General features: G+C 47.0%; 3 protein-coding genes across 10 annotated transcripts; 2 read left to right on the top strand and 1 right to left on the bottom strand.

Annotated features, from left to right (window-relative positions):
- Window positions 1-660: 660 nt before the first annotated feature.
- On the bottom strand, window positions 661-2,464 carry BBLN (bublin coiled coil protein). The gene is made up of 2 exons (XM_048965726.1): window positions 2,299-2,464; window positions 661-864 (listed from the first exon to the last, which is right to left on the bottom strand). Exons 1-2 carry the CDS (start codon window positions 2,387-2,389, stop codon window positions 671-673), a joined length of 285 nt encoding a protein of 94 aa, XP_048821683.1. The 5' UTR covers window positions 2,390-2,464; the 3' UTR covers window positions 661-670.
- Window positions 2,465-3,102: 638 nt separating this feature from the next.
- Window positions 3,103-8,610, top strand: PTGES2 (prostaglandin E synthase 2). 2 transcript variants are annotated; one of them, XM_048965724.1, is made up of 7 exons: window positions 3,103-3,348; window positions 4,163-4,357; window positions 5,321-5,376; window positions 5,815-5,967; window positions 6,540-6,740; window positions 7,031-7,148; window positions 7,836-8,610. In XM_048965724.1, exons 1-7 carry the CDS (start codon window positions 3,139-3,141, stop codon window positions 7,956-7,958), a joined length of 1,056 nt encoding a protein of 351 aa, XP_048821681.1. In that variant the 5' UTR covers window positions 3,103-3,138; the 3' UTR covers window positions 7,959-8,610. The 2 variants fall into 2 exon arrangements, with proteins under 2 accessions (XP_048821681.1, XP_048821682.1); XM_048965725.1 differs by lacking the exons at window positions 3,103-3,348; window positions 4,163-4,357 and adding an exon at window positions 4,967-5,030.
- A 677-nt stretch (window positions 8,611-9,287) lies between these two features.
- On the top strand, window positions 9,288-27,369 carry ODF2 (outer dense fiber of sperm tails 2). 7 transcript variants are annotated; one of them, XM_048966047.1, is made up of 22 exons: window positions 9,434-9,454; window positions 10,721-10,805; window positions 10,994-11,082; window positions 11,437-11,605; window positions 13,020-13,145; window positions 13,857-14,027; window positions 15,015-15,181; window positions 16,157-16,286; window positions 16,584-16,715; window positions 17,347-17,421; window positions 18,331-18,402; window positions 19,000-19,116; window positions 19,938-20,123; window positions 20,861-20,970; window positions 21,630-21,765; window positions 22,037-22,147; window positions 22,781-22,885; window positions 23,317-23,475; window positions 24,364-24,464; window positions 24,984-25,146; window positions 25,367-25,492; window positions 26,032-27,369. In XM_048966047.1, the coding sequence occupies exons 4-22, from the start codon at window positions 11,498-11,500 to the stop codon at window positions 26,203-26,205; spliced, it is 2,469 nt and encodes an 822-aa protein (XP_048822004.1). In that variant the 5' UTR covers window positions 9,434-9,454; window positions 10,721-10,805; window positions 10,994-11,082; window positions 11,437-11,497; the 3' UTR covers window positions 26,206-27,369. The 7 variants fall into 7 exon arrangements, with proteins under 7 accessions (XP_048822001.1, XP_048822004.1, XP_048822002.1 ...); XM_048966045.1 differs by having other exon boundaries at window positions 11,452-11,605; XM_048966048.1 differs by having other exon boundaries at window positions 11,494-11,605.
- Window positions 27,370-27,460: the final 91 nt, after the last annotated feature.

A 27,460-nucleotide genomic window follows, 5' to 3' on the forward strand; every position in this document is an offset into this window, starting at 1 on the left:
CAATTCAGTGGGGCAAACCAGGCTGCTCTGCCTCTCTAAGCCTGAGTCCTTAATGGCAGCTCAAGGAGTTAAGTGGCTTCTGATTCTAAGTCAAAATCATCACCTTGTAGCTCATCTTATCTGCCTGGAATGGAACAGAGAAGTCCAGTGATTTGGGACTACCTGTAATACTTACAGTGAATGTGAATAATGGGGAAGCTGTGGTTTCAAGTCAGCAGATGATCTGTGGACCCCCTCCTCCAAGTCTGTGACCAGAGCTGCCAGAGAAAGCCTGGAGTCAGGACAAGCCCTGCCTAGTGTGCTTAGTGAGGGAAGGGGCAGGAGCTGTAGCACTGCTCAGCTGGAGTCAGCAGTACAAAACACCATGATCATTCTTCTACTTTGTGAAGAGAGCTTCCTTGCAAACAACCTGCACAGCCTGAGGCTTTCTGCAACCACTTCAGCCACGTTACGTGGCCATGCTTGCATTAATGCTGGAAGCAAAGAGAGCCACATCTCCTACACCCACTCGAGTGCACCTATCACACAGCTAAGGAAATCAGAACATGGAGGTGAATGGCTGGGCACTGCCACAGGAAGGATTATGTAACGGGGAGGAGGTAACTCTTCAATTTCTGATGAACAGTGACCAGTAAATGTCCCCTCAGCAGTCAGGTTTGTGGCCAGTGCACTAGACAGGAGGCTGTGGCCCCTGCACGTCAGCTCCCATGCTGTGCTGCTCGCTCTGCTGCTGGAACTCCAGGCGGGTCTGGCGGTTTGACTCCAGCAGTTCCTTCAGGCAGGCATGGAGGTGATCGTTCTTCTCTTCCAGGTGATCCAAGCAGGAGCTGATTTGGTCCAGCATGGAGTTTATTGCTGCATATTCTAAAAGCAAGAGAAATAAGAGGTTGTTCAATGCAAGTCAGTGAAGGCAGTGAATGCTCTTGGAGAACATGCCCATAGCATTTTGGCTGTCTCTTACCTGCCACCATGTGGGTAAAGTAAAATGCAACAGAATGCTGCAGGTATTGAATTCACTTGTCAAGTGAGACAAATGGGAAGCTGGAGAACTGGTAACAAGATCTAAGGCAAGTTACCTGGGGGCAACACACTCATTTTGGGCAGCCTGAAAGCCTTCGGTCACCTATGTAAATAGCTGACCTTGGGCTGATCACCAGTATGCAGTGGTGCAAGTATCAACAGGGCCAAATCCCAAGGGCAAGTCAGCGGTTAGAGCTGCCTTAGGGATCAGCTTTCCTGATGAGGATGCAGGCATTCTAGCAGTGTGTCCAAGCATTTACACTCTGTGAATTACGTGTCTAAGGCGCCCAGGCTGCGATGTGACTCACGAATGCCTTCCTGGGTTCAGATTACCAATGCAGCACAGCCGTTACTGTGCCCACACCCTTTCCAAGGGAGGTGTGAAGCACCGAGTCCAACTACAGTGTTTTTGTGCACCGTTAAGACTTTGGGTAATGTGAGTTAAAACCAAACTAATTCAAAACAACCCTGATAGCTTTCCTAGTTGATAGTTCTCCTAGTTGATGTTGTATTTAAAGAATCTGTTTCAAGCGTTAGCTTCAGTACAATGGCATTTCACAGTGATGTGGATCAGCACTGTTAATCCCCAAGATGTATTGGAGGGCCCAGGCAGAGCAGTGCTGTGCTCCTTCCCGAAGTAGCACGGGCTGGCAGAGTGCAGGGAGGCAGGGGCTGAACCCAGTGAGGATGGTGGGCAGGGGACTGGGAGACAGCACCACATGCTGGCTCTCCCCTTTGAGAGGGCATCGAGCCAGGCACGGCACAGCGCTGAGGGATGAGGAGGAGGTGCTCATTTCACTCCTATGGATGATGCGGGGGCTGCACCAAAATCTCTCAGCCCATCTTTGTCCCACTCGGTTGCTACCCTGGTGTATTTGTATGGAAGTTTAACCAAGAGATATTGGCTGCGAGCACAGCAATCACTCCGCTTACTCCTCTGACAAGAAAGGTGGCAAGAAATAATGTTTCCTATTTGAGGTCAGGGAAAGCGATCCACGGCCTCAGCTCAGCTCACCCAAGCAATGCCCACAGCTCCAGCAGGCAGCCCCAGCTAACTGCAGAACAGATAACAGCTTCATGGAGACCCACAGCACAGATCCCCGCGGGGTGACGCTGAGCAGCGACCGCAGCCTCGAGGCCGGGTTTGGCCCCCGCTGAGCCCAACGCCCGTTCTCCCCCGGGCCTCCTACGACAGCCCCACCCCGCCAGGGGAACCGCAGCGGACCCGTCGGCACGGGGGTTCCGGTGAGCACGGAGGGCCGCGCTGCCCGCACGCACCTTCCTCCCCGAAGCCGTCCCCGTCCTCGTCGCCGCCGTCCCGCCCGGCGGGGCCCAGCGTCACGTGCGGATCACCGTTAGGCCCCGACATCGCCGCCGCTGCCGCCCTGCCGACCGCCGGGCTGCCGGGGGGCGGGGCGTCCGGGGGCGCAGCCGGCCAATGGGGTGACGCTGCTGGCCAATGGGGTGACGCGGGGCAGCGCGCGCGTCACGTGAAGCCCGGAGGCTCCGTGTAAAGTCTGTGGTTACCGGGCAGGGGGCGCGGCGGGCAGGTAGTGCTGCCCGTTTGGTGCGAGGGCTCCTGTGACACCCCGCGGTTCTGAGGCCGCAGCTCCGCCTTTGCTGTCGAGCTCCGGGCCGCAGCTGAGCACCGTGGCGCCGGTTCTGCGCAGTTTGAGGCGGTTCGCGGCGCCTTGGGGTCACCTTCACGTTTCTGCTGCAAAGGATGAAGGCAGCGCGCCGCCTCTCCTCGCTCTTGGTCCGCTAACGGCCGTCCGTTACCCGCCGTGCGGGAACCCGAGCGCCCAACAACCGTTCCGTCCCCGGGAGGGACGTGACTGAGACAGGAATAAGGCGCCGTGAGCGCGCTGCGTTAGGTGGCTCAGAGCTCTGTGGTTTAGCCGATATTTGGGGCGAAGAAAGAGGTTATGTCCCATTTCACACCGCATGAGGCCGCCTTCCTTTCTTTTCAGAAGCACGGCCGCCAGCAAGCGGAGCCGCGTCGCTGCGGCACCGACCGCCCAGCGCCCCTCAGCGCGGCCGCCATTTTGGGGCGTGGAGCTGCGGCGGCCGCCCCGCTCCGCCCCGCCTCTCTGCGCCTCCCGCCCCCGTGCCCGCAAGATGGCGGCTGCCGGCAGGGCCTGGCGGTTCGCAGCGTTGTTGCCGTCCTGGCGGCTGCGGGTCCCGTGCCGTTCGTTGTACGGCGCGGCGCGGGGCGCTGCTGCTGCCGGCGGGGGCCGCCTGCTGCTGGGCACTGCCTTCGCGCTGGGCGGCGGTGCCGGTCTGTGCCTGGCGGCGCGGCAGCGCCTGAGGGAGCACTCGGCCGCGGAGGTAACGCGGCGCCAGGCCCGGCGGGGGAAGGGGTGGCTGGGGAGGCGCGGGGCGGGTCTTCCGTCTCCGTGGAGCGCGCGGCTGCCGGTGGCCCGTTTTCGATCGGGAAACGGCTTAAAATGGCGTGAAAGAAACCGCAGCCGCGTTTCCCTGGAGGAACTGTAGGAAACGGCTGTCGGAAAGCCGGGGCTCGCTGTGTTTCCGATGCCCGCTGAGGGCCGCGCAGCCAAGCGCACCGTAAATGAGAAGCGAGCCGAGAGGATGCGTTGTTTTGTAACGTGTGGCACCGCTGGCGCGGGGAGCGGCGCTTCGTGTCTGCGCTGCCCCGTGCCTCCCTCGGTTCATCCCAGGGCTCTGAATGCAGGCCGCTGGGTCTGAAAGCTTCGTGCAGCTGTCGGCTCTGAGCCTCTGCCGTCGGTCGAGGTGCAGCGCTGCTTCCTCTCACTGCACCGCGACCAACAGCAAAGCCTCTTCCTGCACCCCAGCCCCGACGGTTCCATGGAGGGTATGGAGCACCAGATTGTGTGCAGAAGAGTCTGCTGTGTGCATCTCACTTCTGTTTTTTGACTGTGAATAGGAATAGGAGTTTCCAGCAGGTTGAGTAGATGTTGAGGAAAGAAAAACAACAGTTATTGATCCTGTGAGGTGAATGTTAGTGATACTGTTTAAAGGAAGCCTTTTTGAACTGATATACACTGATTATCAGGTGTTGCAAATCAGTGACTATGAGTTTGTAACAAAAATAAGGGTGAAATAAAGATAACGTTCATACTTTTTAGTAGAAAACGAGCTTTTGGTCTTTTTTCTTCCCCAGCTGCCTGCAGGGAACCTGCAGCTTACCCTCTACCAATATAAAACCTGTCCTTTCTGCAGTAAAGTCCGAGCTTTTCTGGATTATCATGGGCTGCCTTATGAAATTGTGGAAGTAAACCCAATAATGAGGAAAGAGATCAAATTCTCCTCCTACAGAAAGGTGCCTATCCTGCTAGCTGATGCTGGAAGCCCTCTGGTAAGTTACTGTGGGAAACTTCGATAGGGAAGTCTGTATCTCTGGCTTATCACACGTTGTGTAATCTTAAAATCACGTTGTATTCTTTTAAGGCTAAGGTTTGTTCCTTGTGTTGTATCCTCTGCCACGGCCTTGTGAGAGGTGTTTTCAGTCTCTCTTTCTAGACGTGTTGTTTTATGTAGTGACCCTGTAGTCCAGTGATTATCTGGCTTCTGTCAGCCCTTATGCAGGACACACATTTCATGTCAGAGACAAAAAGGTCTGCTTACGTTTTATGGAAAGAGATCACTCATGATTCAACTCTGTGGCTTTTTAGTATCAGTGCTGCTTTTTCTGCTTTGTTGCTGCAAAGTGCTTCAATCCCAAACCAAAATGGTATTGCCTGTGGACCCATGCCTTGAGTCCTCTGTTATCAGAATGGAAGACAGATATGAAATGTGTGTGGAAGCTGCTGAGTCACAGCCTGAACCTCTGATTGAGCACCTGGGGAAAGGACCCGGTCAGTCCTGAGAACTCAGCTGAAAGCAGTTCAGCTGTGTGACCAGAAGGGGTGCAGCCTGGCTGCGCCTCTCTTAGACCTCATTTAAGGGCTGACTGCCACTGGGGAGGGATTTTTTTCTGGAGGTCTCTGTGATGAGGCTTTCCCCTGTGAACCCAGACTCTTCTGATGTGGGTGAACAATCTTCTTTCCTTCCTTTATAACACTCTTCTATTGTGCTGGTCCTTCTGTCGTCGCACCTTTGTTACAACATCTTTCCCACCATATTGATCTAATTGCTGTAAATGATACTCCGAGGTGCTTACAAAAGAGATCTGCATGTAGGGCTGCCTGGGGAAATTCATGAGGGGAAAAAGGGACTGCAGCACTAATTTGGAAGTGTCAGCATGCAGGGAGAAATACTAAGAAATGTCTTTTCAGCATCACCAATTTCTGAAAGTTTGTTTTAATTCTGTTTTTTTCAGCAGTTGAATGACTCTTCGGTGATCATCAGTGCAATAAAGACCTATCTCATTTCCAAGTAAGAAAACAAAACAAGGAAGAAGAGTTGAATATGACTGGCCCTGTGAATCTCACTTGTGACACTTTCTTTGCATAAAAACTGCTTAAGCAGGTGCTAGGGTTAGTCCTGGAACTAAGCTTACATTCAGTCATAATGTCCAGAGTGAAACCAAATTGCTGTAGCTTTGCTGTGCTGTCCTTTGGATCCACTTGAGGAAAGTAGGAAGTTTTATGCCTGCAAAAACATCCTGTCTGATACAGGGGAAATAAGATACACTAATAATAGTTATTTGAGAGCAGCTGTTCCAAAGTCTTTTCAAAACTTATTTCATATGGAGTTTGGATCCACATGCACTTAGACTAACATGGTTTAAGTATGTGCCTGTCAGTATGTTCTGTGCTCTTGCCCAGTTTTGTAGCCTGTCTGATCAGGTGCTAACTGTATTATTGTCCACAGGAGGAATAGCCTAGAAGAAATTGTGTCCTTTTATCCTCCCATGAAAACTGTGACTGAGCAAGGCAAGGAGGTACTTGAGTATGGAAATAAATACTGGCTCATGCTGGATGAGAAGGAGACAAAGCGAGTCTATCCTGTCAAAGAAGTGAGAGTGTAAGTGCTCTGAAGTTTGTGGGTCCTTCAAGTAGTGCAAAGCTGGCTCCAGAGATCCTCATGGTAGTGTGTCTATTAAATCCTGTGGGTGCTGACAACACCTGCCACACTCCCTCGCTGTCTAAAACCTGGGTAATCAGTGTGGCTTTGTGTGTTGTACGTCATTTGAAACAATGCTGTTCAGTGACTGAGTTCCCTCTATTGTGGTCATGCCTCCAGTTGCCTTCAGTTGCCTCCAGTTGCCTCCAGTTTCTTTCTTGGCCTTTATGTCGCAGAGGAATGCCATGGAATACTAGTTTCCCAAGGGGATACTTGCTGCTTTAGTTCTCAGGGGAAGGAGAAGCTAGTGCTCTATCTTCAGTCTTAATTACAGATGGAGATTGGAGGAGCCTTGCTGAAGATAATGCTCCTGAGTGCATTTCAGAGAGGTCACCAAAGCACGTGTTTAGGTAGGGCTTTTGACACAGCTGTCCTTGGTAAAAGCTCTGGCTAATGTCACTGTGATTCTCTCTGCCTCCTCTAGCCTGATTTCCGTACCTCATTCCCTGACAAGTCTCTTTCAATACCTGCAGGGAAGAAATGCAGTGGAGAAAATGGGCAGATGATTGGCTTGTTCACCTCATCTCCCCCAATGTTTACCGCACCCCCAAAGAAGCCTTGGCATCCTTTGATTACATCGTCCGCGAGGGGAAGTTTGGCACCGTGGAAGGTTTCTTTGCCAAGTACTTGGGGGCCGTTGCCATGTTCTTCATTAGCAAGAGACTGAAGAAAAGGTGGGTACCACTGAGCCCCAGGTGCACAGTCATGACTCCTTGATGGCCACAGCATCCTAAAGAGCAGAACCTGCTTTGAAACCAAACCACTTAATGCAGTGGGAGTAACAGCTGTGTTGCCCTGACTGTGGAGGTACTGAACTCCTTGTCTGCTCTTTACACACCAGCTGTCCCCTTCACCTTAGAATACCTTCCTGATTCCCCAGCAAAGACCAGCCCAAAAGATTAGAGGTGATGAAAGGTTGAAGAACCAAACCTGTGTTTTCAGACTAGTTCTTTTCTTTGTTTAGGCATCAGCTTCGCGATGATGTCCGCGAAGACTTGTACGAGGCAGTTGATAAGTGGGTGAAAGCCATTGGCAAGAACAGGCTGTTCATGGGTGGAAGCCAGCCAAACCTTGCTGACTTGGTAAGTGGTTAATAAGTGGTTAATTCCTGTTTCTATGGTTACATATATTGCAAATTACCCAGTTGTTCATCCATGTGAAATGGTGAACATGAACATAGGCAGAGAAGGGGATTTATATCAGCTACAGGCACATAGGACACTTGTTAAAATAGGACAGTATTTGCTGATTTCCTTCAGCAAATGAACCTGCAGTACTCATCTGCAGGTGGGTGTTACAGATTGTGTGGAAGAGTAAGAGAAGCAGTTTGCAAATCAGAACAACTGCTCTGAACAGTGAGTGCTGGTGAACAGAGCCTTGCACCTGCACAGGCTTTATTGCACTTGGTGCTGAGGAGGTGTTCTTTGCAGGCAGCAATGTGGAGCAGAGTGTGATTCCTTCCCTGGGATGCAAGGGAAATTTTTTCCACCAGGGCTTCACATACTGAGATGGCTTAAATTCTACTCCATAACTGCACATAGATTCTATCCTTTTTGTAACTATTTCCTTAAAGAAACTGCGTGTATGTTTATGCTGCCTTTCTGCCTGTTCAATCTTCCTTACTGTTCAGACTTGTGGAGCGTGCTGTAGGCATGTAAAGAGCCTTGCTTTCTGTTTTCTGGGCTGCAGAGGCACTCTCGTTGATACCCTAAGCCATTCTCCACCACTGACTTTCTCAGTGTTGTTCTAATCTTCATCCTCTGGCACAGGCAGTGTACGGAGTGCTGCGGGTCATGGAGGGGCTGGAAGCCTTTGACGACATGATGTTCCACACCAAGATTCAGCCTTGGTACCAGCGCATGGAAGAAGCCATTCAAAGAGCTGCAGCCTGATGTCAACTACAGCCTCCTTCCTGAAGTACTTGCATGGGGGGAAAAAAAAAACTTGAGGAATGGTTTTTATTTTTTAAAGAGTTGATGGACTGATCACACATCGTGAACTGACATGCAGGCACAGAAACTGTCCTGTTCAGGGTTCTGAGTTTCTGCAAGCAGAGGGATCCTGCAGTGCGTAAGTGTAAATGAGATATTTAGAAGGATGGGGACAGGTGGAAGGAAGGTGTTTAGGGCACTGCTGGAAGGAAGAAGCTCGGACTGAACTGAAGAAGCACTGAGCAGGGTTCTTTCAGGTGAGAGCTGTGCTCAGAGCACATTACTGTAAGAGCAAGCTGCTTTCTTGGCTAGGGAGTGTTACAGCTGGATCCAGTCTGATAGTTCTGAGCGGCTTTTGCTTCAAGCTGTCTTCCTCCATTCATCCACACGTCTTTTCCTGACTGAGACACTGGATGCTAGATTTTTAAATAAGTTTTTCTGCAATAGAATTTCGTAAACCCAGCGCTGTGGGAGCTGGGGGAGAGTCCCCAGTTCTGGGAAAGGAGCCCTTCCTCTGGGACGTGCTGTGCTGATGGGCTGTGAGCTTTGCCACGTGAACGGTTCTTTTGATGATCCTGTATGGTGTGCGAGGATAAAAGCTGCTCTGACGGGATGTGTGTGAGCTCTTACTGCAGACATCTCACCCTGCTAACACCAAGCACTTACGTTGCACAAAGCCACTCAGGAACACCCCTGACAATCAGTTTGTTTTGAGGGAGAGGAGAAAAGAGAAGGGTTAAGAGGGATGGGTGCGGGTGGGGATAGCTGAGGGTTTCTGTTGTGTGCTGCAGTAGCAGCTGAGGTGGGAGCGATGGCTGCAGGTTGGGGTGTGGGGTTGCTCAGCCCTCACAGGTGTCGGGTCGGGGTCGGTGGCGTTTCCCTGAGGGAAGGGGAAGGTTGGGAGGAAGCAGCTCTTTACTGCAGGCAGCAGAGCCTGTCTGTGAGCACCGTGCGCTTTGAGGGGCTCTGTGGGTGCGAGGGGCAGTCCTGGTTTGTTTCTTCCTTCAGTGTACAGACTTTAGAGGGGAACGAGTTGCGATTTCAGTTCTGCTTTGACACACGTGAAAGAACGCTCGCGGTCAGCAGCAGCAGCGTCGGTGCTGCTCTTCTCGTCATCGCTTCTGCGTTTGCTCGGGCCGTTCCGCGCCGAGAACGGCGGTGCGGCGCCCGCCCTCGCGGTCAGAACGAGGCTCCGCGCGCCTCGCGTTGCCATGGCGACGGGGCCCGTTGTGGGCGGGGCGGCGCGGCGCGGGGGCGGCGCGGGCTGCCGAGGAAGGTTTGAACCGCCCAATGGGAGAAGCGCGGGCGGCGGCGGCGCGGCGGCCCCGGAAGTGCTGCTGCATCTCCTGCCCGTGGTGCGGCGCCCATGGCAGCGGGGCGCAACGCCGCATCGCCGCCGCCGCCGGCGAAGACCGCCTGAGGCGGACCCCGCTGTGGAACGCGCTCGGCACCTCGCGGTGAGCAGGAGGGGGAGGAGAGGCCGTCGGGCGGCTCTCGGAGCGCGACGGGGAGCGGCCGAGGGGAGCTCGGCCCTTTGCCCTGCGCGCGCGAGCCGATGAGGTCCCGGGTTCGCCGTGCGGTGCCTCGTGGTGACGTTTGTGTAACGCAGCGGTTCTGCTGCGCGTCCGCGGTGACGGCGTGCTGCTTCTAGAGGAGCGCTGAGCGCTTTGCGCTTCCAATTCCGAAGCGGCACAGCGATCCGTTGACATCGACCGCCGGTAGCTGTAGCTCGGGCTGCCTCCGCTGCCGTTCCTCGCCTGCGGTCTCTGTGACCGCCCTGCGTGTGAAGTTCTGCTTCAGTTACAGCGGCGGAGCTGCAGATGCATGCAGGAGAGCAGCGCTGCTCCTTCCCAGCTGTCCGAGCAGCCCTTGCCCTAAGCCGGGTGATGCTGCCCGTGCTGCAGCATTTCCTCGCCCAGTGTCACTGCTGTATTATGATGTTACCAACACCAGTGCCTGTCGCTGCTGTGTTATGATGCTACTCACCAAAACCTGACGTTTTCCATAACTGATGTGGACGTATTGCTTTCGTTCAGAGCAGGGTATTACACGATCCTTGGCAAACTGTCACATTAAAAATGAGCTAGGAAAGGTCACCTGAATTCTGTTCTAGAGCAGTATGGTACAGAATGACACTGTAACACCTGTACCATATCCCCTTATGCAGCAGACTTTGAGGCAGTGTTTGCATGAAATTAGCAGTGAGGCCCTTTGTGTGCAGCTCCAAAGCTCTGTACACACTGGGTGCAGCAGCCCAATCCCATCAGCACTACCAGACAAGCAGCTCACTCTGCTCCCAGTTCAGGTCTGTGGATGGGGCTGGTTGGCCACCACTACTGTATGTGTTTACAGGGCTGTGCAGCACCAAGCACTTGTATTGCAGGCCTTTTTCAGCTTTTCTGCAGATGGTTAAGAGTTGCCGTCACAGCTGTCTGGGTAAGGTCCTCCTGTGTCATTCTAGAAAGCAGTTTTCTAATGTTTAAGCCAACTCTCAGTACTTAAGGGATGACAATCTCAGTCATTTCTTCATCCTGCACTTGTCAGGGGAAGCAATGGCACGCTGACCCTAGTTTGAATTCATACATCTGATACGTTTGTGTCTGTGTGTTTGAGAGGAAGGGAACGTCCTGGGATCGGCACCATTCCCCGCGAGTTGGACATGATGGTCCCTATGGGTCCCTTCCAACTTGGGATGTTCTATGATTGTGTTGTTTCTGCATCAGGTTTCCCTCATCCATCGAAAATGAAATGACATCGGTATCTGCACAGAGCACAGTGTCAAGAGGAGCTAAAAGCCTTAAAATAACTGTAAGTAATTATACCTGGGCCGACAGAACTCTGCTGTTGGATTTTTCTAAGCTTTACAGCTACGTTGTACTGAAGAATCATTACCTCAAGGAAAGATTCGTACCTATGCTGATTTCTTTAACCTAGTGTCTCTGGGCTTTTCTGTGCTAGGCAATTAGTGTGTCAATTTTTACATGTATGTATTGCAGAGAGAAAATCTGATGAAGGATCTGAAGGCTTTGAAGCATTGGTTTAGTTTCAAGAATTTGAAGTTAAGCACATGTGAAAGAACGTAGAGGTTCGGAATGATGTTTGTTTCCTGTTGGCTTTTTTAAGCTAAGCTGTTAAATTAACGCTCTTTTCCTCTTCCTCTATGAAAGTTCTATTCAGAATCTGATGCTGTTGGTTACTGAAATCCTTGATTTGCTCAATTTTCTGGGGCACCAGACTCTTGCAGGCACCTTCAATCAGTACAACTGCTTTTGTTCTTTAATGGCTGCAAAAATATTGGCAGCAAAGAAATGATTTAATAGCTTTGCAGCATAATAGCATGCACTTCAAAATGGCAGATGCTACTGAAAGACAGCACGTGCTTTGACCAGAACTGGCCACTGTTGCTCTCTGGCACGGAGGGAAATGTTGTTATTTCCAGTTTCCTTATTCACAGGTTTCCTTTCATTGTATTTCCCCTTCCCGTCCGTGGGAGAAGAGCCATGAAGAACCGTTCCTCATCTCCCCCTTTGCACGTCCATGTGGATGAAAACACCCCTGTCCATGTCCATATTAAAAAGGGTCAGAAAACCACACCTGCAAAATGCCAGGTAGGAGCGTGCAGCTGGGTGTTGTGAGGGCTGCAGGCAGGAGACAGTCCTGGAAACACCACAGAACCTTTGAGGTCTGTTTTGCCATAGTGTTGGAACTGAGACCTGTTGCCTCTTTAGCTGTATGCATAGCAGTGGTGAATTTTCAGCGACGTGTTTTCTGTGTTTAAGGCGATTTAATTATGCTATGTATGAACATATGGCTTGTTGTCATGTTTAATGAAGCGACTGGGGCTGGACTCCATCATCTCTAGAGGTTTCTTCCAGCCTCTACAATTCTGTGATTATGAGAATTGTTGTTTTCAAGTGATGCAGCTTGGGGTTTTTTTTCCTTTTACCTCTTGGCTTTGCGTTCTCATACTGTTATTTCTTTAGCTTTACCTGTTTCTGTAGGAAGGGTTCAGGGTAAGGAAGTAACCAAATGTTTCACTGTCTTGATTGTACTGCAATTAACGTGTTTAAAAGAAGAGGCACTGGATTCAAACCATCTTCTGGCATTAAGCACCTTGACAATCTGCAGAGCTACACCACAGAGAAGGATCTCTTTATACCCTTGTCAGCAGGAGACAGAAGGCAATACTGAAGCTGAGTTGTAGCTGTTTTGCTTCTGAAATTGAAGTGTCAAGTTTTTCTCTACAAGTAATGGAAGTTGCTGGCTCACTCTTATGTCTGCAGACACGCTGTTACAAATTCTCCACTAATTTTCTCTTTGCTAATGGCAGATCAGGGTCTGACATTGAAGTCACCTCCTGCTATTAATTAATCCCCCGTAGGGTACTTTAGAATGGCTTGTCTTGCTCGTCAGGTATTAAAGTTGTGCAAACACTCTTTGACTTTTCATCATTTAGAGCACCTCAACTTTAAGGCGAATAAATGTGGATGTACTTTTGACTTTAAAACAAGGAAAATGCTTCAGGGGCTTTTCATAACCAATCACACTGTATGATTCCTTTTCCTCTGGTAGCGTTGACAGTTGGTACAGCTGCTGTACTGTGAGATTAATCTGGAATAGGGAAGGAATCTACCAGCTTGTTCCTTCTGCACCCAAATGGGTTTCATTGCAGTATTCTTTGCATATCTCCCTACAGAGGAGACTTCCTTCCCCATACCCTGTCCCCAAATCTTCCTGCTGGCTGAGTAAGGCTTTCATCATGTCACAGTTGTGGATATTTCAGTCATACAACAGTCTTTACGTGATAAGCAGCAAGAATACATTCAGCTGAACATGCAATAACCTTTCCTTCTGGCTAGTGTTAGCCTCCTCTGCTGGCTCATCTGATCTGATGTGCCATGTATAACACTGTGAATGATCTTCCATTTCTTTTTGCAGCGATAAAAATTGTTAATAGTTCTTAAAAGGTCTTATTGTTCGTATCAAAAGTGATTGTTCTTATTTTCTCTGTTTCTTCTTTAGCAAAAGCACAAACAGAAAATGAAAGGGAATGCTGTGAACGTGCGCCGAGCAGTCCAGGTGAAAACAAAGGCCCCCTGGATGCCCCCAGGAAAAACATCAGTCCTTGATTCCACCTACAAGTGGGAGGTAAGCTGCTGCTGCTCCCTCAAGCAAAGCTTTAGCTGAGGTTGAGGAGAGCAGTTGTTGTATCAGGCTGGGGGGAGCTGGGCTGATATGAGAGAAGGGCCCTGCCACTCACAGTCCATTTCGAGTGTTTCTTGTACATCTTGTTCATTTTTAAATATAGAAAAATAGGAAATGATTAACATCCAATGTCCAGCTCACGTGTTTCCATCTCTAGAATGCAGACACATTCACTCGTTAGTTCCTGCTGTGTTAGCAGTGATGTGGTCTGACCTGGAGTATTGTGTGCAGTTCTGGGCTCTGTGATTTAAGAAGAATTTTGAGAAATTTGAGTGCTTCCAGCAGAGAGCAACAAAGCTGCCTGAGAGGCACGAGAAGCAGCTGAGGGCTGCATGTGTGAAGTCATCTTCATCCTTCACAGCTGCAGCAACTGCGTAGTGTTCTTTCTGTTTTCTTCCTGATTATTGTCAGCTTAAGCTCTTCAATTCCTGGCTCTTCCAGGATGAGAATTTGAGTTTCTCTTTTTTCTCTATTTTATTCTTTCTGCATTTTTGAACTTTCACAGATGGAAATGAAAGAGCTGATCACGTTCTGCTTTTCCTCCCTAGTCTTACTGCAGTGATGCATCGCAGTCTCTAGTCTTGGTAGTTAGCTTTAGGACACAATTTATACCTTCCTGTGAAAAAAAGATTCCCTTTATTGGTTTTTTATTAGGGTCCAACTCACCGCCTGGAAATTACACCTCCAGATTCCGAAAAGATGATGTCAGTGTTGCGCCTGAGCGATCTCTCGACGGATGAGGAAGATGCAGTTTACTGCAAAATGAATGAATACGAAAGGAAGATAGATAGCCTGATGAATGTGGTGGGAGCGCTGAAGAATGAGGTGAGGGGACCAAGTAAAGACCTGCTGATTCTGGCTTTGTAGCTGATCGCTTGGCATGAGGAGATGAGAGCCTTGGTGAAGTGAAGACTGCTCAGCTGCTGCTTGTTTTGATGAAAGAAATCAGTCTGAGCTGTTCAGAAAATCAGAACTAATTTACTGAAAGATTCACTGTGCCCTACTATGAAAATTCGTTAAGCCACGTCAGTTTCATAAGGTATCACTGTGCTTTGGTTTCCAAATAATCTTTTTTCTACTCAAGCCCAAAATGCGAGTAGTCGTCAGTCCAGAAGGTGAGAAGCACAGCTTGTTGATCTTCTATCCTTGAAGAATCCACTTATTCCTCAAAATAGTTTCTTCTGGTTCTCCCTTCAAAGACACAGACCTGTGATGTTGTGCTGAAGAGCCTCTCGTGCACTTGACACCATTTAAAAAATGGATAGGAGAGGTTTCCAGATTTCTTTAGATGCTTGGAGAGAGAGGGAAGGGCAACCATTTATTTCCTCTGTGGGTAGCAGTGATTGTATTCTTACTTAACCTATGCAAAAAAGTTCAAATTGGTAAATGAGAATAGAATTTTTAGAATATCAAATAGAATAGAGTGTATTTTTATACTGAGCCTTTTCTATTCCATTTGTGCTACAGAAAATTAAAGAAGTTACTCATGTAACTATAAAAGAAAATAATAAAAAATAAAGAAATTCTGTTTTGATACTTAAGTGAATTGAATCGAAATATTTGGTGGCACCGTTTAACTAAATCCACGGTGTAAGATCACTTCCATTTTGTTAGCTGCAGTTCTGTGCAAGCAGGGGAATCTTTTCTGCCGATAAACAAACAAACCTGGGGCACCCATTCGACCTCCCTCCATTCTCTCTTCTCGTGTGCTTTCAGCTGTTCGTTGTGCTCCCAGCTGCCCAATGCAGGATGCATGAGGAGCAATGGTCAACTTGTGGTTTATCTTAAATTCTATTTAAATACTTCTTTTAGGCTAAGTTGCAGAAACAGGAGCAAAAGGAGCAAATGACAAAACGTCTGCTGGAGGAGCAGAAGGAAGAACTGAATGAGGTCACACAAGAGCTGGTAGAAACAGAGCACGAGAACACGCTGCTCAGGCGCAATATTGAACGCATGAGGGAGGAGAAAGATCTGACTGTGTAAGAAAGCTCCAGTTCTCCATTGTAATGAGTGGCATTGCTGCTGGTGTTATTTGAGGGTGTAGTTTGTACCCTAGGTTGTGGTGCTGCTGAAGAACTGATGGTTTGGGGTTTTTTATCACCTGTTACAAAGGAATTCAGATGGCAGTAGCTGCAGAGAAGGATTCTAGCGTGGTCATAGGGATGGGAAAAACCCTGCTCTGTTGGGAAGCTGAAAGAGGTGGGCTTCAGTAGCCTGCTGTGGGGTTGTCGTGGCTTTGCAGTTAATATTTTGGATGTCAAGATATTATCTGGATTGTGACTGTGTTGATACAACAACAAATAAGTGCAAAGCTGAAAATTAGAGGAGAATTTCTGACCTTTGTGAAAAATCACACTGAGGCTCCCCATGACAGGGCCTGAACTGTGTTGTTTTTTCTTTGTGATTCCTGAAGATCTCTGATGTTTTCCTGCATGCCTGAAGAATTAGGGAAGTTTGCCTCCATTGGGGCATTAGTGTTTGGAGAGTCTTCTTTTTCTTGAAAAGATCACCAGGTTGTTAATGCTGTGGACTCCTTCTACCAAAAATGTGAATACTGCTGAGATTTCACCCTCTAACTGAAAACTTGGAGCTGAATGCATTAGTGTGTGTTCTTGTTTCATGTTGGGCCTCTTGAAGTCTTATCTCCATAATGCTCAAGGTCCCAGGGAACACCCAGCGTTGTATTTGGCCTTAGTAGTGTGTAAGCTTTGCTACAAGCTACGTTTGTCCCCCCTAAATTATTGTTTCATAGTTGTGATCCTTGCAAGCTCTGGGAGCCTAATTACTGTCTTCTGTCAGAACAACTTCTATGGTGAGAGAGGGTGAACTTGGGTAGCTTTTATCCTTTGCTCAGTGTATTTTTTTCCTGTTTTCCCCAAATAACTGTGTATTCATACTGTCTGGTACAGCTGCCAAAACTTCATGTTCCTCTGATGGCTGAATTCTCATTGCAGGCTACAGAAGAAGTACTTGCAGCATGAGAAGGAACGCCTGATGTCCAAGCTGAGTGAGGCAGAGAGGGATGGAGCAGCAGCAGCCAGAGAGATTCATGCCCTGAAAAATACAATTGAGAGACTCAATGTTGTAGGTGTTGCCTTTTCTGTTCTGGCCTTTGCTGCATTGTACTGTTCTATGGCTGTCTTAAAAAAATAGGTGTAGATATTGTTACAGATTTTGATCCAGAGAAATGTAAGAAGTTTTGGGATTTAACTTGCTGAAGATATTTGTTAAATCTCTTTGGAAACCGGGTATTTATTTGCAGCATCCAGTCACCTTCTGTGCATATGCTGCTGACTGTGGCAGTACCCTGCTTTTATCAGCTTCGTGCTTTAATTCCAGGGTTTGCATGTGAATAATGCCCTTCTTTTTTTTTTCTTCCAGGAGAAACACATGAGCAGCTCAGACATCAACATGCTGACAAGGCAGAAAGAGCTGCTGCTGCAGAAACTGAGCACCTTTGAAGAAACCAATCGTACACTTCGGGAACTCCTCAGAGAACAGCACGAAAGGGAGGTGAGCAGCGCTGAGTGCTGCAACTTGGATGAGTCCTGAAGGCAGTATTGTATAATGGACTGAAAATGGGACTTGAGTTTGAGAACTCTGTAACTCTTTATCCCTGTGCTGCCTTTGAGCATTGTGTCAAAAAGGATGGTTTTGTTTATTTCTACCTACTTCACTGAAATAAGATTGACTTTTCTGCTGTGGGGATGTCACAGCATCTGAGCCTTTGGCTACATGAAAAAGGCACTGCATTGTCAACTTTCTCATCTGGAAATTGCTATTCTTCCTGTAGTTTTCATTCCCTTTGAACGCAAGCAGGCCAATGTTAACTATTCTGTCAGCCACCAGTGAGACTGGAGAAGAGAATTGAGTTTTTTTTACGTGACTCTGAGTAATGAGAGAGTGCTAGAAGTTCATATTTTGCCCTTGTGCTTCTTGTTATCATCTTTGTATGGGAGAACTGGGAAAGCTTTTCGAGATAGGTTTTGATACGTGAAGTACTGAGCAAATTCCATGCTTGGTATCTTCTGGTAATTGCTGCTGCAACAAGGGGGAGACATGTTGATTTCTACAGTTCCATCTTCAACATCTGTAAAATGCAGGCTTTTCAGTTAACAGCTTTTCTCCCATCTTTATTTTGCAGAGGGATGCTCAGAAGATATTGCAGAAGCAAGGTGTGCTGTTGAAAATGTTGGCTGACTCAGATACAGAGAAGTTGGTAAGCAAACCAAAACATCTTACTGTGCAGGAAGAGAGAAAATTGCAAGCTCTTGGTCTGTATTCAGCCTTCTGGTTTTACTCTAATGCCTTTTAGGAAAGTATTCTTGTGTTTGTGGCTGTTGGAGCCCCTTTGATTAACAACCTGCATTACAAAGTGAATCAATTTTCAAACCTATCAAATATGGAGCTTAGACTGGGGGCACCACAGCTCAGACCTGCATACAAGGACACTGTTATGATTTGCAGTATTCTGCTGTGAGAAGCAGTTTGGGATATGTAAGTGTGTCCTTACCACGTTCAGTTCAAGCACAAATGGCTGTGCTTGACTTTTTCCTTGTGCTGGATGTACAAAGCAAGAATTCTACTACATACTTTGAAAAGGTGTCTCGGGGGTGGCAAAGAAAAAAATACTTACTGCAAAAATAGCCTGACAGCTGGGATATTGTTCTTCAGTTTGGATGCCATCTTATTTCTGTAGGTTTATCGTGCTATCCTTAACGGTAGCAAAACATAAAGAGGGTAAGCCTTCTGTTCCTGCTTTTGTAACTGTGTGAATGATCTGGCACCATTTTTTTTCCCCGTTTCCTCATCTGTAAACTGAGAAAAGTGTTCTTGTATTGCCAGAATTGACAAAATACGAGATGCAGGCAGTGTCCATAATCTGTGGGCTGTGTAGTCCTATCAAGTTTTCTGCTCAGGTGTTCTGAGCCCCTTTAAAGCAATTGTATGTTTCCTTATTGCTTTCTGTTTGAGGAGGCAGCAGGAGGCTAAAGGTGGTGTTGCTGTGGATACCAGACAGAGCTGTGGATCCAATGGTGTCTGGAGGGAGGCAATTACACCTGTTTCCCTCCACCTGCTAACCTGAGTGTGTTTGTTACTTAAAATCTGAGTAGTGTTTGTTTTCCAGCAACTTCAGATGAGGCTTCAGGAGAAAGAAAAAGAGATCAACAATCTTGCTCTTCAGATACAGGAAGAAAAGGTAGCTTCCTTATTCTGTTATCCCCTTCTTGCTCCACCTTCACAAATAGTACAGAATGTGGGTTTGTACTTGCAGCCAATTACTTGATAAGGAATCAAATGACTGGTTTGTTTATAAATATATTGTTCATACATATATATCTATAAAAATAGACAGCTACCTATTCCCACACAGCTGTGGGCTCAGTATTCTACTGAGAAAGCATCCATCACTAAGATGCAGAGGCAGTATTCTCTCCTTGTTTGGGCCTACTCCTGAATTACCTTTTTGCTTAAGGTCTGGTGGGTTCCTGATCTCAAATTCCAGTTTGCCCCTCTGGTTAAGAAGGAAAAGGCAAATGTAGTGGATGAGAAAGAGGATGTTTTTCACTTGAGCAAATCTTCCAGGGCAGTCATTTACCTCTGATATAAAATAAATGGTTGTTTATTTGTTGCCCAATTTGCTGGAAAAGAGGAGCTGTGAAGGAAAACATCTGAGGAAGGTGGAGATGGCTGGAGACAGCAAAAGATTTCTTCACCAAACAGTTATGTAACAGAAAGCATTCCTTCTCACTTGCTTACTGAAGAGAAACGTGTGACTTGTTTGCATTTCATTTAGGAACAGGCAAAGACAGCAGGTGAGCTCTCAAAATCGTTGGAATCTGTGAGAGGCCATTTGCAAGCACAGCTTCGACATAAGGAAGCTGAGAACAACCGGCTGAGCACGCAGATCTGGGTAGGTTTTGTGTGTGTGCAGCTGGTTGATAGGAGTATTTCACTTTGCTTAGCTCTGCAGCTGCATAAAGTATCAGCATTATGTGTGGGTATCTCAGTTAATAGAAAGAATGTTCTGGGGTAGATCAGAAGGGATGGGGACCCGTGTTTCCCTCGGTCAGGGTGAAAATCAGCATTCTGGAGAGCAGTTGGTGAAAGAGGAAATAAATAGGAATAAGGACAGAGAAGTTTGGTTCTGAAGTACCAAAAGGCCATAAGAGTTACAGCCCTTTAAATTGGAGTGAGATTTGCCTCATTGCATTGGAGCTGAGGATGTATGAGAGGCAGCTTTTAATTCCGATACGTGAAATCTTTTGTATCAAGGTGCAATGCTGGGAATAATTTCTGTGTTTTAAGCCCTTCTAGAAACCAGATTGGTAACAAAAACTCTCTTGAAGGACTTAATTTTGGCATCTTCAAGCTAATTTTTCTCCTGTGTTGTTATTTTGTAACTTGCAGTGAAACAGTTTGTGTAGGTAGAGTAGGCTGTAGCTTTTTGTTTACAAGCAGACAACGCTCTGGAATGCACTGGGATTAAATACAGCTTTGCAGTCTTTCAGCTTCCTTATATCCACGTGGGCATAAATGCTTCTTTCACTCTTCGAGTTGGTGCTGATGTGTCTGTTCGTGTCAGGGCAGGATGAAGTAGCAAGTATCCCCAGGCTGAAGGGTTGAGGTTATATACCAATCTTTTTCCATTGTTCCTAGGAAATCAGTTGCTGTTTTAGGTATGTAGGTGTAAGGACTTTATTCCCTGTGCTGTGTTTCCTCCCCCCACTGCAGAATCTGGAGCGCAGTGAAGCTCAGCATAAGGCAGAGGTGGAATGTATCAAGGAACAGCTGAAAGAACTGAGGCAGAAGGCAGACCGTGATAAAGAAGCCCTGAAGAAAGCCCTCCGTGCACAGAAGGAGCGGGCAGAGCGGAGTGAGGAGTGTGCAGGGCAGCTGGCTGTCCAGCTGGCAGAGAAGGTACCAGTGATACCCAAAGGGAGACCTCATTTCAGGCTGTACCTCTACACCTTTGGTTTCTGGAAGCAGCCCTGGGGAGAGCCTCTGCTTTCAACTAATGAGGATTATTTTTGTCTCGGTGCCTTGGCCCATTTGCGCTAAGCTTAGAACAAATCCGGTTTTCTCTTGTCACAAAAATATCAGGTCTGATTTTTTTCACCTTGTTCTTCAGCACTGTCTGAGGATTGACAAAAGCCAGGAAAATAAAAGCTGGTGGTTTTGGCTGAGAATTCTGAATGAAGTCGGCTGTTAATCCACAAAGTACTTAGAGCAGAAAAGTACAAAGGCTTCAAAATGCACTGGGATTTCCTATTGAAAACTTACTGAAGGATATCAAGGAAATATAGAAAAGTTAGATGGTCAGAAGGGAACTACCTTGATCTTTTCCTTCTTTTTAGAATATTGGAGACCAGAGCCAGTACCAAAATGTTACCCATGCTTTGTACTCCTGGTTGTTCATTTGCTGTCTTCAAAGAGGATTCTCCTTTCTGTGCTGTTATGTTTATTTTCTAACAGCAGTGTTGTTGAAGACCTCAGTGTGAAGAATCAGGAAGAACAAAAATAAATGCTTTGACATTTTTAAGTCTTAATGAAGTCTCTGCACATATGATGCTTATTCATAGCAGCATCTGCATGCTGTATAGATATCCCACATCTAGTCCAGTAACATTTTTGTCATCTGTGTTTCCTTTTGATAGGACAATTACGTTGCAGAGGCACTTTCTACTCTGGAGTCTTGGAGGAGTCGCTACAACAAAGTAGTGAAGGATAAGAGCGACCTTGAATTGGAAATGGTTACAGTGAACAGGTGAAGATAAGATCAGTATGGAGAAACTAACATGAGTGTGAATGAGTTCGTAGTTCAAGGATGATTTAATTGAATACAGTAATTAAATAATTTGAGTTGTCAGCAAGCATCCAAGCAAAGCCAGCCCTGTCAATGGGGTAGCAGAGTTTGGAGGGACCAGGAGACAAAGATGTGGTTTCTATTGTTGACTTGCCACAGCAAAGGTGGGCTGTAAGGGTTTGCTCTTAAATCTCTCTGATCCTTTGCCTTTTTTAGTGCTTTTAAATAATTAGGGATTTCTTTCTTTTGAGATGTTTGAGATCCTTGAGTGAAAGGGATTAGTTCATGGCAGTTTTCCCATGATAGTAAATAAATGTGTATCACTGCACTACAGTTGTTGCTGCAGGAGGAAAAAGTAGGTAGGGATATGAGACAAGAGAGAATTATTTCTTTATCATGTGTATCTTGGAGGCAATGCATTTGAGTTCCAGGGAGACAATTCAGGTTGGTTTTCGGTGAGCGAAGATTGAGGTAGCTGAACAGAATGTAGATACGTATATGTGAATGAAGCAGGAGGGTGGCAGGGTAGTGAAAGGCCATGTCTCTGAAGCTAATAGTGAAGAGTTAGGAGTCTTCAGCTTTCTTCTCGTTCGAGGGTTAATTTTCTTTCTGCATGGCAGCCGTATTGCAGAGTTGCTAGAACAGCAGGCAGGCCTGGAGGACAGGATGCGAGAGGACAGAGATGCCTTGATGGATAAATTGCACCAACAAACTACAGAGACCACTTCTTTCAGAATGGAAAATGAAAGACTAAAGGTCAGTGACTCAAAGCTCAGATGCTGTGCAAAGAAGCAGAAATTACAATGAGTTTCTTGGCCTCTGACAACTGAGGTGAATTGCCCTGTTGCTGCTGCTTAGTTTCAAACTTGTTTCACCATATCCTGAATACGATGGGGAAGCTTGCTAGGGAAGTCTTGCTAATTTACAGTGACAGTTTTGTTTGTTTGTTTTCCAATCTAGACAGCATTAAGCAGCTTGTGTAACAGTTACATTCACACACTTGAGAAGATGCTTTTTTTGTTTCCAGGCCAGTGTGGTCCCTATGGAGGAGAAGCTGAATCAAGCGCACATGGAAGTTCAGCAGCTCAAGAGCTCTGTCAGGAATTATGAAGACCTGATTGAAACCTACAAGTCACAGGTGGGCACATTTGGATTCCTTCCTCACACAGGTGTGCTTTCTCTCGTTACCGTTGTGTTTATTCTGTTAATTATTCTGTTAATCCTTCCATTGCTCTTGGAGATTCCTGTGGTTTTGGCATTCAGGCTGCCATGTGCTTTAGTGCTAAAGGGTGGGAGAATTCCCTTCCTCAGTATCTGCTGCTAACTTTATCATTAGGGAGAGCTATGGCAGAGATCTTGATTAATGGAGAGGGGAAAAAAAAGAATAAGGCAAACCCAACACAGGCCTGAATTATTTTTCTTTTCCTTACTCCTTTTCAAAAGGTAAAGGAAAACGGTGAGATCCCGTTCTTTGCCTTTCAGTCTGATGAGTTCTGTCCCTGGATTGTTTGGTTTTGTGTTTTTCTCTGGGGGGACGCGGGGGAGAAAGGGAGAGGAGTGGACTTTGGACATTTTGGTACTTAGGAAACCCAAATGGTGTGGGCAGGAGAAGTAAAAGTGAATTTCCATTCCAAGTTTAGCCTGGAGTGATAGTTAGGGTGGTAAGAAACTTGTTGGTGATTCTTGAGCAGTTTTAGCTACTCCAAAAGGCAGCACGTGTGTTGAAAACTCTATATAACAGGTAAAGTATAGTTGTTTTTTGTGTGCCCAGGTGTTGAAGACCCGCATGGAAGCAGATGATGTGGCAGCAAAACTGGAGAAGTGTGATAAAGAGAAGAAGGCCCTTAAGGATGAAATGAACAAGGAGATCGAACTGGTACTAAACCCCTCTGGAGGCTGATATGTTGCAGATGTGCTTTGCCTTTTTTTGACTGGCTTTTTTCAGGCTTTGTTCTTTCTGCAAAAGTTATTGAAGATTTAACAAGTCCTTGACTATATAACGTTCTTTAGAGATGTTTAGATTGCGTAGTGCATTTGTTTGCTGTGGAAGTAGTGGCTTAGAACAGTGCCACTGTCTGCTGCGGAACAGCTGTCCTTGTAAAATAGCTTGTGCTTCTAGTAAAATTGAAGCCCAGGACCCATGGACATCAAATCGTAAGGGGGTAGAAGACCTTAATTACACCTCGAACTCCAATACCTGACAAATACCCAGTGTCCCCATGGTGCAAATTACCAAAGCTTTCAAAGGAATACCGTCTAAACTAAAAAGTTTCTAAACGTTTGAAAATTGCTTGTTGCCTTCATTAGGCTCGCAAGCAGTTCCAGAGCCAGCTTGCTGAGTTGGAAAAGCTGCCTGAGATCCTGAGGATCACGGAGACACAGTTGGCAGAATGTCAGGACCAGCTTCAGAGTTACGAGAAGAAGAACATGGACCTGTCTGTCATGATCGCAGATCTCCGTCAGCGGGTAAGGGACTGGCAGAGAGCTCCTGCAACGCAGCATCTCTGAGACCAAGATGAATTTCTGATCGCAGGAAGGTTCGAACTGCTCCGTCTCTGTTCTTGTCTCTTGTTGAAAAGATTAAACGTGCACTGCAAAATAAAGGTGTGTGCCATGTCTTTGTGTGAGAAGCTTGCAGTGTAGCTACCGGCATTGCTTACTGCTTGAAAGCTTTCTAATCCCTGAGTGCAGAACCGTAATGGGACCTGAACTGCAGCAGTGGCAACGCTTGCAAATGTCGACGCTCCCTTCTGTTACTTCCATCATCTTGTTGGCTTTTCCTCCTGTGGTCTTCTGCTGATAATGCTGTCCCAACCTTGTTTTCTCACCCTCATCTCAGGTTGTTTTCCCAGTCCCTGTTTTATGTTCCCAGGAGCACTGTGTAGGTGGTTCAGGACAATTGTAGACAGGCAGGACATCTACAGTCATGCCTCAGGACGCAGCAAATAATCTTGTAGTCTTGACAGCTTTACTCTCCTTGGCTTGGAATGGTAAACCTTCCTTGTGTTTAAGTCTGTGGTGTCTCTGTGGGCTCCTGTCAGGTATGTGGCTGTTCTCGGTGCATGTGCTTTGCTGTACTTAGAGGTGTCTGCTCTGCATGCAAGCTTTTACCAACCTGGCTTTTCCTTTGAAGTTTCAAAGAACTTTCTCATACCTATCTAAGCATTAGCTGGAAGCTCCAACAAAATGGAAGCTTTGTGTGTTCAGTGCTTTGCCTTCTATCCACTGTTCCTTTTCTAGGACTCTCCAGAAATATGACTGAATATTTCCTTCTGGAGAGCAGCATGTGTTTTAGGAGGTTGGTCGTGTGCGTAGTGACTGTTCTGTGAAGTAACCAATGGCTGTAATTTTTAGATTGAGCTCCAGGGGGACAAAATGGAGATGACAAAAGAGAGATATCAGTCTGCCCAGGAGGAGAAAAAGCAGCTCACCTTGAAGGTGGAGGAGCTAGAAAGGTTAGAAATATTAGGCTCTCTTGTTCTATTAACTTTCCTTTCCACACTCTATTGTGCTTTTTTTCCACAGAATTGAAACATCTTCAGGCTTGTTCCCATGCCCCTGCTTGCCTCCAGGATTCTGCACATTTGTTTATCTCACAGGGATCTCCAGTCAGGAACTGTCCACTAGACAGGGAGTTGTAGGTTCTCGCAGCAAACTTGACAAATGCTGTTAGAAAGGACTGTGCCTGCACAGCAGATACCAGCTCCTTGTCCAGTCCAGCTGGTCAGATTTGAGGTTACTGAATATTAGACTATTTTTGTTTGTGTTTATCAGTTCTTGTTAGTGACAACATCTGGAGAAAGGTGTGTGTGTGAGCACCCAGTGTCCCTCAGTCTTAGAAATTCTGATTAGAGAAATGAAGTATTGATTGGAGCACAGAATCACCTTCCAAGCTAGTCGAGACCTAACAGAAAGGCAGTCTGAAACACTCTCTGTTTAAAATGAATAGGTTTTCTTGCCTTGTCTTGACCTAGAAAACTAGAAACAACGAGTGCCCAGAATGTGGAGTTCCTTCAGGTCATTGCAAAGCGTGAGGAGTCGATCCATCAGTGCCAGCTGAGGTTAGAAGAGAAGACCCGTGAGTGCAGCTCCCTGGCTCGTCAGCTGGAAATGGCCATTGAGGATGCCAAACGACAAGTAAGGGATTTCTTGTTTGATGTTCCTGTAACTGTCCAGACTGTAAAATGGAAATGCCACACCAGCCTATGACACTATTGTTTGCAACAGAAGTAAGAAAAGCCCTGGGCTGACCTGGTGCTTATGTACAGGAATCTGCCCAAGTAAATGTACAGAGGATCTGTGGGCATCGTTCTTCCACAGACGCCTCTTGACCAGGTTGTTTTCCTGTTATGTGCAGGTTGAACAAACTCGAGAACGAGCAACATCCAGAGAGAGGGCAGCCCAGTCCAAGGTGCTGGATTTGGAGACCCAGCTGAGTCGGACTAAGACAGAGCTGAACCAGCTGCGTCGGAACAGAGATGATGTGAGTGAGCTGTGAGGAGTGCTCTCTGCTGGCAGCATCCTGGTAGCAGTCTGTCTGTGCACAGAGGCCCCTGCAAAAAACGTTTAGAACTTGTTCTAAGCTGAAGTGTGTGTAAGAAAGCAATTATGTTCAAATGGGAGTTGTGTCAGATGGCGTCAGAGATACTGTGACCCTAGAAGTGAGACTCTTCTATATTGTGTATCTATGCTGCTCGTTTACATTATTTTTACTTGGAATTGGATTGGCACATGAATCAGGTCAGGTTGGCTTTCTTTGATGTATGTTTAATTCCACACAACTATGCGAATCAGTTTAAGAAGGCCAACCAATTAGCTGCATTGTCTCCTGTCATTTATTGTCGGGTTGTTGAATGATGTTGGGATTGAGCAGAACAAACAGTAATGCTACAGCACCATCCGTGGCAATGCCATCCAGTACTGTGCTAATCCTCGCTGGCCGTGGGGATTTCTCAGAACAGCTGAAGAAATGAGCAGGCTGAGTGCTGCTGCCTTTCAGCCTTGTGCTGTGCTTTGTTACAGGCAGAGCGCCGCTATGAGAGCCGCCTGCAGGACTTAAAGGATCGGCTGGAGCAGTCGGAGAGCACGAATCGCAGCATGCAGAACTACGTCCAGTTCCTCAAATCTTCCTATGCCAATGTGTTCGGAGACAGTGCCTTGCTGGGCTCTCCCAGCCGCTCTCGTTCTTCTCCTTGAGGGCTGTGCTCTCTCTGCACCTCTGCTTTTAAGCACAAAATAAGCCCTATGTCAAAGCCATACGTTGTTTAGAAAATGGGTTGAAAATGGAGAAATTTCAGGGTCACTTAAGGGAGAAGTGTTTTTTTTTTGCAGCAGGAGATGATGGAGTGATGGTAGCAGAGAATCTTAGCATGCAGAGCGTTAGCAGGGCTGGCTTGGTGATGGAGGTTGGCATTACTCTGTAAGCTGTGCCCCACAACAGGATGGTTTTGCATGTGGTGAAAAAGGCCCTTTTCATCCTATGAGCTCTGGATGCTTTCAGCTCTTCAAACCCAGCAGTGGTTTTACTTGTGTTAATGTTTCACACTTCATTTTTTCTTCCCCCCCCCCATTTTCTGTATTCTGTACTGGGGGAGATCATGTGCTACTCCTGCTTCTTGTTATGTGCTCTGGTGGTGCAGTGGGTGATGGGATGGTGGGAGAGAAGTCCACCCACCTCTCAGGAAAGCGTGAAGATGAAAATAAGGGACATGCCTGGGGCTTAATGCTTACAAGAACTTATCTCCTGAACCACTACGGTGTTTGTAAACAGTTTTATATCAGAAATAATGATTTATTTTTGTTTGGTTGGTTGTTTTTTAACTTGACTCTTGTGTGCTCTGTGATCCTCATGTTTTTTAGTGTGATGCTGATTTTGCTTTACCCTTCACCCCAATCCTGGTCTCCTGAGCCTGAGTGGCCCCAGGACTGTGCCCAAACCATCTGTGTTCAAAGGGAAGGCTGCAGCACGACCTCAGCAGCACCTCACCCGGGTCTCACTGTGAATGCTGGATGAATTCAGCGTGTGCATGAAATGCTGATCAGCTCAAAGCCTGTTGGAGGGTGGCTACTGCTGCTTCATGCCTCCATCCGACCCAGCTGTGTGCTCTGGCAGCTCAGCTCTGTGGGGCTGGTCCTGCAGCTCCGTGCTGCCCTTCTGCTCCTCCCTGTGAGTGGTTCCTTATGGGGACAAACGTAGACACTGCTTGTATTTTTTAACGCTTTTGTATCTTGTTGCTGTGTCACGGGGCACTGTTTGTCATAAAGGTTTTCTAAGATAATCGTTATTGGAGAATTCTGTCATTTTGTGTGTAACTTTTTTAAATAAAAAAAAAACCCTAAAGGTGCTATGGTAATAAAAAGAAATAAACTAAATTTTAATTGATTATATTGGAGCATTTGTCTTTACTGTGCTGCGTCCCAAAAGCTTCTGGGCTTTAGTTTCTTGGGCCCA

Source organism: Lagopus muta, chromosome 19, assembly GCF_023343835.1.
Source record: "Lagopus muta isolate bLagMut1 chromosome 19, bLagMut1 primary, whole genome shotgun sequence".
NCBI lineage: Eukaryota > Metazoa > Chordata > Aves > Galliformes > Phasianidae > Lagopus > Lagopus muta.

What these genes read in the sequence shown, in the direction of transcription:
- BBLN (XM_048965726.1), bottom strand. Translation starts at nt 2,389, where the DNA reads ATGTCGGGGCCTAACGGTGATCCGCACGTGACGCTGGGCCCCGCCGGG. An exon ending in GGACGGCTTCGGGGAGGAAG is followed by an intron (nt 865 to 2,298) that starts GTGCGTGCGGGC and finishes TCTTGCTTTTAG; the next exon opens with AATATGCAGCAATAAACTCC.
- PTGES2 (XM_048965724.1), top strand. Translation starts at nt 3,139, where the DNA reads ATGGCGGCTGCCGGCAGGGCCTGGCGGTTCGCAGCGTTGTTGCCGTCC. An exon ending in CTGATGCTGGAAGCCCTCTG is followed by an intron (nt 4,358 to 5,320) that starts GTAAGTTACTGT and finishes TGTTTTTTTCAG; the next exon opens with CAGTTGAATGACTCTTCGGT. An exon ending in AAGACCTATCTCATTTCCAA is followed by an intron (nt 5,377 to 5,814) that starts GTAAGAAAACAA and finishes TATTGTCCACAG; the next exon opens with GAGGAATAGCCTAGAAGAAA.
- ODF2 (XM_048966044.1), top strand. Translation starts at nt 9,288, where the DNA reads ATGGGAGAAGCGCGGGCGGCGGCGGCGCGGCGGCCCCGGAAGTGCTGC. An exon ending in GAGAACAGCACGAAAGGGAG is followed by an intron (nt 16,716 to 17,346) that starts GTGAGCAGCGCT and finishes TTTATTTTGCAG; the next exon opens with AGGGATGCTCAGAAGATATT. An exon ending in GGCTGAGCACGCAGATCTGG is followed by an intron (nt 19,117 to 19,937) that starts GTAGGTTTTGTG and finishes CCCCCACTGCAG; the next exon opens with AATCTGGAGCGCAGTGAAGC.